The sequence below is a fragment of the Diplotaxodon limnothrissa genome, linkage group LG1, assembly GCF_057381915.1.
Source record: "Diplotaxodon limnothrissa isolate DT_005_m linkage group LG1, D_limnothrissa_male_GT1.1, whole genome shotgun sequence".
In the NCBI taxonomy this organism is placed as follows: domain Eukaryota; kingdom Metazoa; phylum Chordata; class Actinopteri; order Cichliformes; family Cichlidae; genus Diplotaxodon; species Diplotaxodon limnothrissa.
In genome coordinates this window covers 25,532,918-25,542,099 of record NC_140596.1, presented here as the reverse complement: position 1 = coordinate 25,542,099, position 9,182 = coordinate 25,532,918, and the positions used below count along the sequence as shown (strand labels likewise).

The following is a 9,182-nucleotide window of genomic DNA, read 5'->3' as shown; positions in this document are numbered from 1 at the left end:
AAGCACACATCATGTCACAAGATCAACACAAGCTACGCCCCCTGGCCAATCAACAGTATGATAATCTAATTAATTAATTAAACAGCGTTTATTATTATTATTATTATTATTATTATTATTATTATTATTATAGAATATTAATGTATCCATCTGCTAATTATTATTACCATTATAATTAATATGCTACCCCAGATTCCTCATGGCCTGTGACGTAAACACATAGCAGGCCACAGAAGGTGGAGTAAAAAAATTAAATTAAAATATTAAAATAAAATGTAAAAAAGCTTTAATTAAATGTAGATCTCCTGAAATAGTGACAAATAGTCAATCATACAAGACACAAATATGTTTCTAAAAAAAACTAACGCTACACACTAAACGCTACAGGTGACGTCCTTATAATATACAAATTAGTTCCAAACCGTTTTACAGCTGGTTTAGACCCTTAATATTTCCCAAACCCACTTTCGAGAAGAAGAAGAAGAAAAAACAGATAAAGATCTGTGGTTACTATGAAACTTCTAGCTTCTGAGAAAAGTAAGCGCAATAATTTCTGGATTTTTTATTATTATTATTTAATCGTCTGGAAAACAGCCAGACTTGGATTTCCCCCAAATGTGTTGAACACGCTTTTAAAAATGCGCTTGTTTTATGGCTCGTGCATGTAACGCAATGTACAGTATGTTAATGTGAAAAAAATAAATAAATAAAAATTCACCAATCAATGTGCCCACCAGCCCCGGCTTTCTCTTACGCACGAGCCCGTATGGGCGGACTGGTCAGCTGATGGCTTTAAACGCTGCACACTCTCTCTGTCCTCAATACACGGATCTCGTCACACGAATAATTTTCCAGCCAATTACGCACAATGTGGAACATTTCAAACAGCCGCAGGAGGAAAACTCGCAACTTGGTGGGATTTCATTCGGGAACGTGTCCTTTGCGCGCACCTGGAGCAACCGGAGACATGCAGGGACAGCAAATTGTAGCCGGTTTATGATACCGAGCCTCCGTGTAGCCAGTCTCCGATTTCTTCCTGGGATGGGGAGCAGCGCATGGAGCTGCGGTGCCCTGTTCCTGCTGGCCATCGTTTGCTCATGCCGTGCCATCACTCTGGAGTCTATCCACTGGAGCAGCTCCAATGCCAAGTAAGTGGAGGAATCAGTTTTGCGATCAATACAACTTTCTGCTGTGGACTGACAGAAATCTGCTCAGTGACATTTTCCAGAAGTGATTTATAATGACTGAGAAGTAACTGATAACACAGAAGCACCGAACACTGCCAGGCTCCAGCTCTTCTCCTGTGCCAATTGAAACTAAACAGAATGATTTGTATTAATTAATGACTTTTTATCTTCGCCATGTTATTAGCTGGTGATGAAACCAATGCATTTCTGCATGTGCTCTTCAGATATTTACATAACACAAAAAAATCCCCTGAAGCGATGGAATTGGGGAGCTTTAAAAAAATAGCTCCAGGGATTACTGTAGACTAATATTCTGTTGATCCAGTTCATGATTGATCACCTAATCTTTTTTCCTTTATGACTGCGCTGTTTGTTTTTGGTTTGTTCCTCAGTCTAAACAAGCAACTGGTCTGATGTGAACAAATGAAAACCTGCAAGATCTTGTCGAAATGCTCTTATCACTGAAGTTAAAATGTGGCCACTTTATTATCCATCAAGTTCAAGCTGAGAATTGCATAAAGTGAAGATGCTCCAGTCTCTGCCGGTTTAAGAGGATTTTTATGTTTTTTTGTTTTTTTTTAAAGTGTTGTGTTTCTCTCTTTTATCACAGGTTTACTCCAGGTCAGGGTCTCATTCTGTATCCACAGATAGGGGACAAGATGGACATTGTGTGCCCCAGGGCAGATGCTTCCTCTGGGGGAAAGGAGGAGTTCTACAGAGTCTTCCTGGTCTCGCGAAGTCAGCTGGAGAGCTGCACCATTGACCAGACTGACACGCCTCTGCTGAACTGCGACAAACCAAACCGTGATGTAAAGTTCACGTTCAAGTTTCAGGAATTCAGCCCCAACTTGTGGGGTCTGGAGTTCCTCAAGGGGAAGGACTATTACATAACCTGTGAGTGTTTTTTTGTGTCTGAAGCCATGGCTGCCAAACGTGTGGCACACGTTCTAATTAAACTCAGTATGATGGGGAAAAGCAGCTGGTTCCTACAGGTGGAACAGCCTTTAAATCCAGGCTAGAAGCTGATTCCTTTTTCCTTCCCCTGCCCTCTCTCCTTCTCTCTCTCTGGGTAAAGAGGACACCATCATCCTTGGCTCCCTCTCAATTTGTCAGTTTGCATGAGAATCAAAGTAAAAAAAAAAAAACCCCGCACACACACAAAAAAACGTGGCCTCGTTATTGGACTGCCGTCGGTTAAACCAGCATCTTAAGAGGCAAGTGATGCATGAGATAGAGAGCAAGTCTGACCATGTAGCCTCACCCATCTCGCCACGCTCTGACAGCACACTTCGCTCTGGCAGGCCTGTGTGATTCCAAGGGCTTACATGCCCCAAATCACAGAAGGCTTTTACAGCATCAGGCGGATTTGATGGGAGCTTACATGGCAACGTGGCTTGTAGCCTGCGAGATGTTGTTATCTGACCTAAATGCTGCTAACAAGTATGTGTGTGAATGACAGGGGTGAGTGAGAGTTCCTGGTGTGTGTGTGTGTGTCTCATGCGAGTGTTGGTTATTGATTCAAAAGGATAGCTGCTAAAATATTCTCCATTCGTCTCATTTCCCGTGTTGCATTTTGAGATGCAATGCTTAGTCAGTTCACTGGTTAGTACATTCAGCAACATCACACTCAATTTCCAGTTTGCTGGCTTCACCTAACTGCAACTAATGCAACCATGCTGCAACAAATCCTCTCACTCTGTTCAGGTTTTCTTCAAGATGTTTTGGAGGTTAAGTATTTTGGGAGCAATTCAGCTTTTTTTTTGTTTTTGTTTTTTTAAAGAATATACACTAAAAAAACAAGTATCTTTTTGGTTCAGCCCTCACAGCATTTTCTGTAGCTTCTGTGGTGTTTTCACATGTGTGATTATCTGCTGTTTATAACATCACAGCTTGTGCTATGTGTGGCATTTTGTTGCATAAGTGATGCAACTTTTGGCAACTGACCCAACTTGTCTGCAAAGGAGTCGTCGCGTAATTATGCATTCCCTGATAATCGTTTATGATTTACACGAAACTTGGGGAAGGGAAGAAAAAAGTGTTTAATTTTTGCCTCCTCCCTGTGTTTATCAGCCACCTCCACGGGCTTCCTGCAGGGTCTGGATAACACTAATGGAGGGGTGTGCAGGACCAAATCCATGAAGCTGGTGCTGAGAGTCGGCCAGAGTAAGAGCTTTGCTTTCACGTGTCTGTGCCAGCGCATGTGTGGATGACATGAACACACACACAAACATATACATACACATGTAGTTATCTGACAGATAGAACCAGCTGTTTATTTCAGGTCATATTTAAAGCAATAATATCATCTCCAGACTTGAATTACTGAGTGGTCACATAATCCTGTGATCATCCATCAATTCTCTTGAAGAGAGATTTCTGTCATGAATTATTCCAAATCCTTAATTTAAGCCAGCACTAGCAGCTTAAAGCCGGTATTATCATGCATGTGATCATTTGAGACTGCCGTGGTATTTATTTTATTTATTTTTTGTCATATTAACATCACAATAACTGGTTTAATTTGAGGATGCATCATTCTTTAAAACACAACAGGCACACAGGTGTACGCTACCTGTCGACACACTATTTATCAATTTTCAAGCCATACTCTCTAAATGAAGAAACTAGTGTTTATAGTGTGCTTGTTTGCTTCTTTAACTCCACATAATCACAGAAACATGACAGCTGCTGTTTCTGTGTGTTTTTCCAGAAACTTTAAAAGCTAAATAAATGAAAGGCCTAAAAAATAAATATTATTTTTTTGACCTCTGAAATGTGAAGTGGTATCTACATAAATAATTCAGGAGTTTGAGTTGGAGATGAAAAAAAAAATAAAAAAAATCAGCATTTCGTGCATTTCTCCACTGATCATAACTGGAAATATGGGGCTGTTCTCCCGCTGTGTTTACTGGTGTAAACACATCTTTTTTTTACAGCGACAGCAAATATTAATAAGTTCAATTTTTAGGTGTTATCGAGTTTTAATTTCTGCATATATTAAAAGTCACGACGGGTCGTTGGAAGCGTCAGATTTTGAGTTATACGTTGTGCTTTTTAAATTGAACGTTTAATCGTGTTGTCATATTTTTTACGTTCACAGTAAATGTGCTGGCAGGAAATTTGAACATCAGTGATGAATGAATGAGACACTGAAGTGAAGCTTTAATGACTGCTGTTCAAACTAAGCTAACTAACACTCAAATGTGCATGTAGTCCCAGTTAAGGTATAACATTTCATTTTTACTTTAGTATTTATTTTTATGTTTGAGCAAAGATCATAATATTTCTTTCCTGTATTTAGACGTTAAACTGTCACTTTTTTATGTTGGTATGTGGAAGCTTCTTTCTGCCACTTAATAAAAAATAAACTTTTAAAAAACTTCAACGTACCAACTCAAACATCTGAGAAAAACCTTGAAATTTCAAGTTACAGAGTTAAACTTTTGAGATGAGAACTAAAATGTTTGACTTTAGGATGTTCTTTTTTTTCCAAATGTTTTTTCCCCCAGTGGCAGAAACAAGCTTCCATACTTTTATGTTTGTTGTTAAACCCAGTTCATTTGAAGGCTTGCACATTATCCCATAAATTGCCAAATTTAAAATTAAGAACTACACTTTTTGAAGGCTGAGAAACCTGAGAGGTTATTGGTGAAAGACTAGTTTAGTTCCTTTTTAATAATATAAATTACTAATAAAGCAATGCAGATATTAAGAAAGAGTCCTTTATAAACCTTTTTCACACTATTTTAAGAAGAAAAAGTAGACAAATCCTTGTTGCTATTGACCATGATGAAAGGTTTGCTCTAAACACGGAGCCCTGAATAATGTGATGTGTAACAAAGAAAAATGTGTGCTTTGTAATCTGACAAAGGCAGTCCACATTCAAGGTTGCCTATCATTACTACCAATGGTGAAACGAAATGGATTTATTAAGTATTGCTCAGCCTGATATCTACTTCTGTTTTTTTCTTCCTCTTTAGTAGATGATCCACTTTATCTCCAGTCCATTAATGACTTCAGCATCTCTGAAGTTTATTTAATTAATGCTAAAAGTGTAATTTAATGTAAGATGTAACCAATGCAAACTGAGCTGTGTGATGGCGTTATCTCCTTTCCTTTCACAAAGAGTTGGTTCTGGGTAGGCTTAAAGACAAAACCAGGTGACTATGGCGATCATTCATGGGGAGTTTATGAGAAAACTAAGATAGAAAGATCTCATTGTTATGGTTTCCTGGGACGACACTGAAGTGTTTTAATTCTCTGAGTAATGAAGAGTAAATCAGGAGGAACCCTGATTGAAGTTTAAAGCAGAAGTAGGACTTTTTAACAGTGCTTTGTTTTTTAGAGGAAAGAAAGGTGTAGGTTCAGATCCGCTGTCTCTTGTTGCCTCTTGCAACTCTTAACAGCTGGGATTGGCTCCAGCGACCCTGACTTAGATAAGTGGAAGAGCGTGGAGCCAACATCCTAATAGTAACTTGTAAGGATGGCGGCCCCAATACATAAGTGGCTGAAACTTCTCAAAAGTATATTTAAGTACTTGATTGAATGGATTTAGTTACTTCTCACTGACAGAGAGTATCATAAAGGGAAATATAACCAATTAAAAACAAGACGGGGTTTCTTTTGATTACTTAATTGTTCTCATTTAATTCTATATTCTCAGACTTGATCACATTTCTAATGAACCACAGAGGAAAATCCGTAACTGTGAAACAGCTGGTCTTTTTCCAGAAAAGTCCCCCTGGAAAAACCAGAGGGAATTTTTTTTAAAATGGCTCCATCTGATAAATTAAGGGCAAACCTGTACCACCGACCCTTACAGTGTATTGATCTAGAGGCTCTGTAGCGTTGCTACTGTGGTTTGGGTCTCCCTCAGCACCTTTATCCTCCAAAAAAAGAGTTTTTGAAAAATCCTCCAGCAGAGTTTCACAGAAAAGCCAGAGCATTAAAGTTTTTCCGGCAACATCTTAGTAAGACACTTTAGGCTGTTTTTCTTCCTTTAATTTGTCACTCATATGTATATGTTATGTGTGAGTGGGTGGGGAAAAAAGGAGAACATGTTAGTGATGCTTTTCCTGTCAAGAAAAAAAAAAAGAAAATCGCAGCTGTGACACAAAACCCAGCTTTCTGTGGTCTGGCTGCGTTGAGAAAAAAACAAGTTTCGCTCTTTGTCTTGTGATTCAATTTTATCTGAATGACTGTTGATCCGAAATCAATAAACAAATAGAAAGAAATTAGCTCTTTATTTAGATTCTGAATGAACCAATAAATCTCATTACAGTAACCTGGAAGGTGTGAGGTTTGCAGCTTATATCAGTCTGTGTGGTTTTTATTCCAGACTCTTCAGATCCACCTTCAACACTTCAGGAGTCCCCCACCAGATTCCCACCTACACGACCAAAGTCCAAGGCCAAGGACGCCTCCATGAAAGAAGAGGATATAAAAAGTAAAGCTGGTATGAAGACAAACCAAAAATACAGCCTGGGGAATCATGTACAGCAGTATCATGGGCATTTCTAGCACACAGGAGCAGACTGTGCAAGCCTTCCCATATGGAAAAGATATATATAAATCTTATAAAGTTTGTATCTGTCTTGTGTGAAACTTGTATGAAAAGCATATAAGTGTGAAAACAGATATAAGATCCCTTGAAAAATTATATAATGAAACTTGTATGTTTTGGATACTTACTAAAACAATGTATGAAAGTAATGCGAAAGTGGCCACTTTCATGAGTAAATCATGTAAGCCTTATATGATTTACTCATGAAAGTGGCCACTTTCATGAGTAATCACATATAAGTTTTTACTATTTCTTTTCTGTATGGGTTACCTTTACCTGCCCTTTCAGTTACCTTCCTTTTGTGCATTAATGTTGAGTTTCCCACACATATCAAAAGAACCCAATAATGTTCACAGATTTTTAATTAACCATTAAGTCTGTTTGCAATTTCTACCCCAGGACTCTTGTGTTCGCTTCAGCCCTCATGGGACAAAACTCTTCTGTAGGGCAGCTTCAGCAACACTGCTGAACAAATTGCAGTTTATTGAATACATTTTTATGCTCTCAGTAGTAAATAACTAACAATAAAACAACATTAGAAAGTGATTATAGTCTTTTTAGCTCATAAAAAAGCAAAATGAAGGCAACATTTAAACTACATATTGGCTCTTGATTGAAATATTTGAGTTGATTTGTGTAATTTGTTGTCGCTAACAACGATCGGTAGAAACCAAACTCATCAACCCTTAGAAGACTGGATTTGAAATTGTCTGAGCAGCCTTTTTATTCTGCTCTGACCCACTTCGTGATCATCGTGTGACTCCGCAGACGGACAGAAGAATAAAACAATGCTGCAAACTGTTCATCACAATGACATTTCACTGAGTCCTCCAGTTTGCACTCAAACCTCAAGTGATCATGAGTCTGTCGTGTGCCAAAAAAAGGGCCTGTGTTTTCTAACAGGGTGACACTTAAGATGAAGCATATTCTCTTGTGTCCAGCTTCAGCTGAGATTTTTCACGCTAACATGTGCTGATCAGGCCGTGCCGGGGCATTAAGTGAGTGAAGTTGTTTTTAAACCTTTGTGTCTCTTGCCCCTTAAATTTTCTTTTTCTATCTTCTGACAGATGTGGGCTCGGAGACAGGACTCTTCACGTGGGTTGTCTCTGGCTGTGTGGTCCTGCTCGTGGTCATCATAGTTCTGTTGGCTGTGTTGTGGAGGCACCGTCACCGTCGCTGCGTCCCAGATGGGCAGCAGTCCGCCTCCGTGTCCCTCAACACTTTGGGCGTGCCGAAACGGGACAGCATCAGCAGCGACAACAACGGCTCGGACCGCAGCGACGTCGTCTTTCCTCTGCGGGCTTCCGACAGCATGATCTGCCGTCACTTTGAGCGCGTGAGCAGTGACTACGGGCCCCCTGTGTACATAGTTCAGGAGATAATGCCCCAGAGTCCCACCAACATCTACTACAAAGTCTAATGCTTGCTGCTCTGATGACACTTCTCTGCTGATATGAGGGTAATCATGAATCTCAGTTACTGAGGACAATCTGAGAGCTGTGCGCAGTCCAAAAAAAAAAATACAGATAAAGAGCGAGAGCTCCTCAGTGAAGTGACAAGACAATCAGACAGCAAACTGGGGTCTTAACATATCATTGGTAGTTGTATCCAGTTTGTTTTTTGTCAGATATGCTTGGAAATGGGGGAGGGATGTATTTATAAGAAATTCTTTATTACTGCCACCAACACGTGGCAGCTTTAGATGTACAGTAAATGTGTATTTAATATTAATTTATTGATGAATTGGTTTAAGGAAAAGTGGGGAAAAAGCTTAAAAACTGCACTGCAGAGCATTAAATTCATGAGCACTTTGAGGTTTTTCACAGCCGAGATGTGTTGACTTTGTTTGAACCGAAATGAAAGTCATGATTTTGTGGATTTTATTAAAATGAAAGTGTTTCAAGGGACTCCTCACCCAGTCTTTGTGATCTGTTTCTACTTAAGGATTCAATCACGTGTGAACATCAGTTTAAAGGGAAAAGGTGTTTAACTTACTTTTAGGACACCGTAAAATAAAGTAAGTGTCTTCAGTTTCCCAAAGGTGAAGTGTTGTAAATGAACAAAAGGGTGATGTATGTGGTTAGATACTAATATTACACAGTGAGTACAACAGCACTCCGATCTGTTAAATATAACCACTCAGTTATACTTCAAGTACTTTTATAGACTCCATCGCCTTAACAGAGCTTTTCTAGTCTTATTGATCACTCAGTGCTTTTACACTAAACTAAATTCACCCAATTCAACACTTACCGCTCTTTATTTATCAGACACACTCACGCTGATGGACATGCAAGCTGATCAAGCCACCCTTAGATTAGCAGACAGCTGTCTTTGCCCTACATCATGCTTTGATGCAAACAGTTGCTTTGGTAAAGTTAAGTTTAACCTTAAGCTGCTCTCTGAGTGGCTTTCAGGGGGAGGTGCTGGAT

At 39.2% G+C, this 9,182-nt stretch overlaps 1 protein-coding gene across 3 annotated transcripts; it reads left to right on the top strand.

Moving 5' to 3' along the window:
* The first annotated feature begins 996 nt into the window (after nt 1-996).
* Nucleotides 997-8,170, top strand: LOC146639848 (ephrin-B2a-like). Of its 3 annotated transcripts, none has more exons than XM_085355845.1 (5): nt 997-1,148; nt 1,798-2,081; nt 3,258-3,350; nt 6,526-6,642; nt 7,818-8,170. In XM_085355845.1, exons 1-5 carry the CDS (start codon nt 997-999, stop codon nt 8,168-8,170), a joined length of 999 nt encoding a protein of 332 aa, XP_085211971.1. The 3 variants fall into 3 exon arrangements, with proteins under 3 accessions (XP_085211971.1, XP_085211986.1, XP_085211979.1); XM_085355860.1 differs by having other exon boundaries at nt 1,042-1,148; nt 6,526-6,633; XM_085355853.1 differs by having other exon boundaries at nt 1,042-1,148; nt 6,526-6,645; nt 7,812-8,170.
* Nucleotides 8,171-9,182: the final 1,012 nt, after the last annotated feature.

What these genes read in the sequence shown, in the direction of transcription:
- LOC146639848 (XM_085355845.1), top strand. Translation starts at nt 997, where the DNA reads ATGATACCGAGCCTCCGTGTAGCCAGTCTCCGATTTCTTCCTGGGATG. An exon ending in TGGAGCAGCTCCAATGCCAA is followed by an intron (nt 1,149 to 1,797) that starts GTAAGTGGAGGA and finishes CTTTTATCACAG; the next exon opens with GTTTACTCCAGGTCAGGGTC. An exon ending in GAAGGACTATTACATAACCT is followed by an intron (nt 2,082 to 3,257) that starts GTGAGTGTTTTT and finishes TGTGTTTATCAG; the next exon opens with CCACCTCCACGGGCTTCCTG.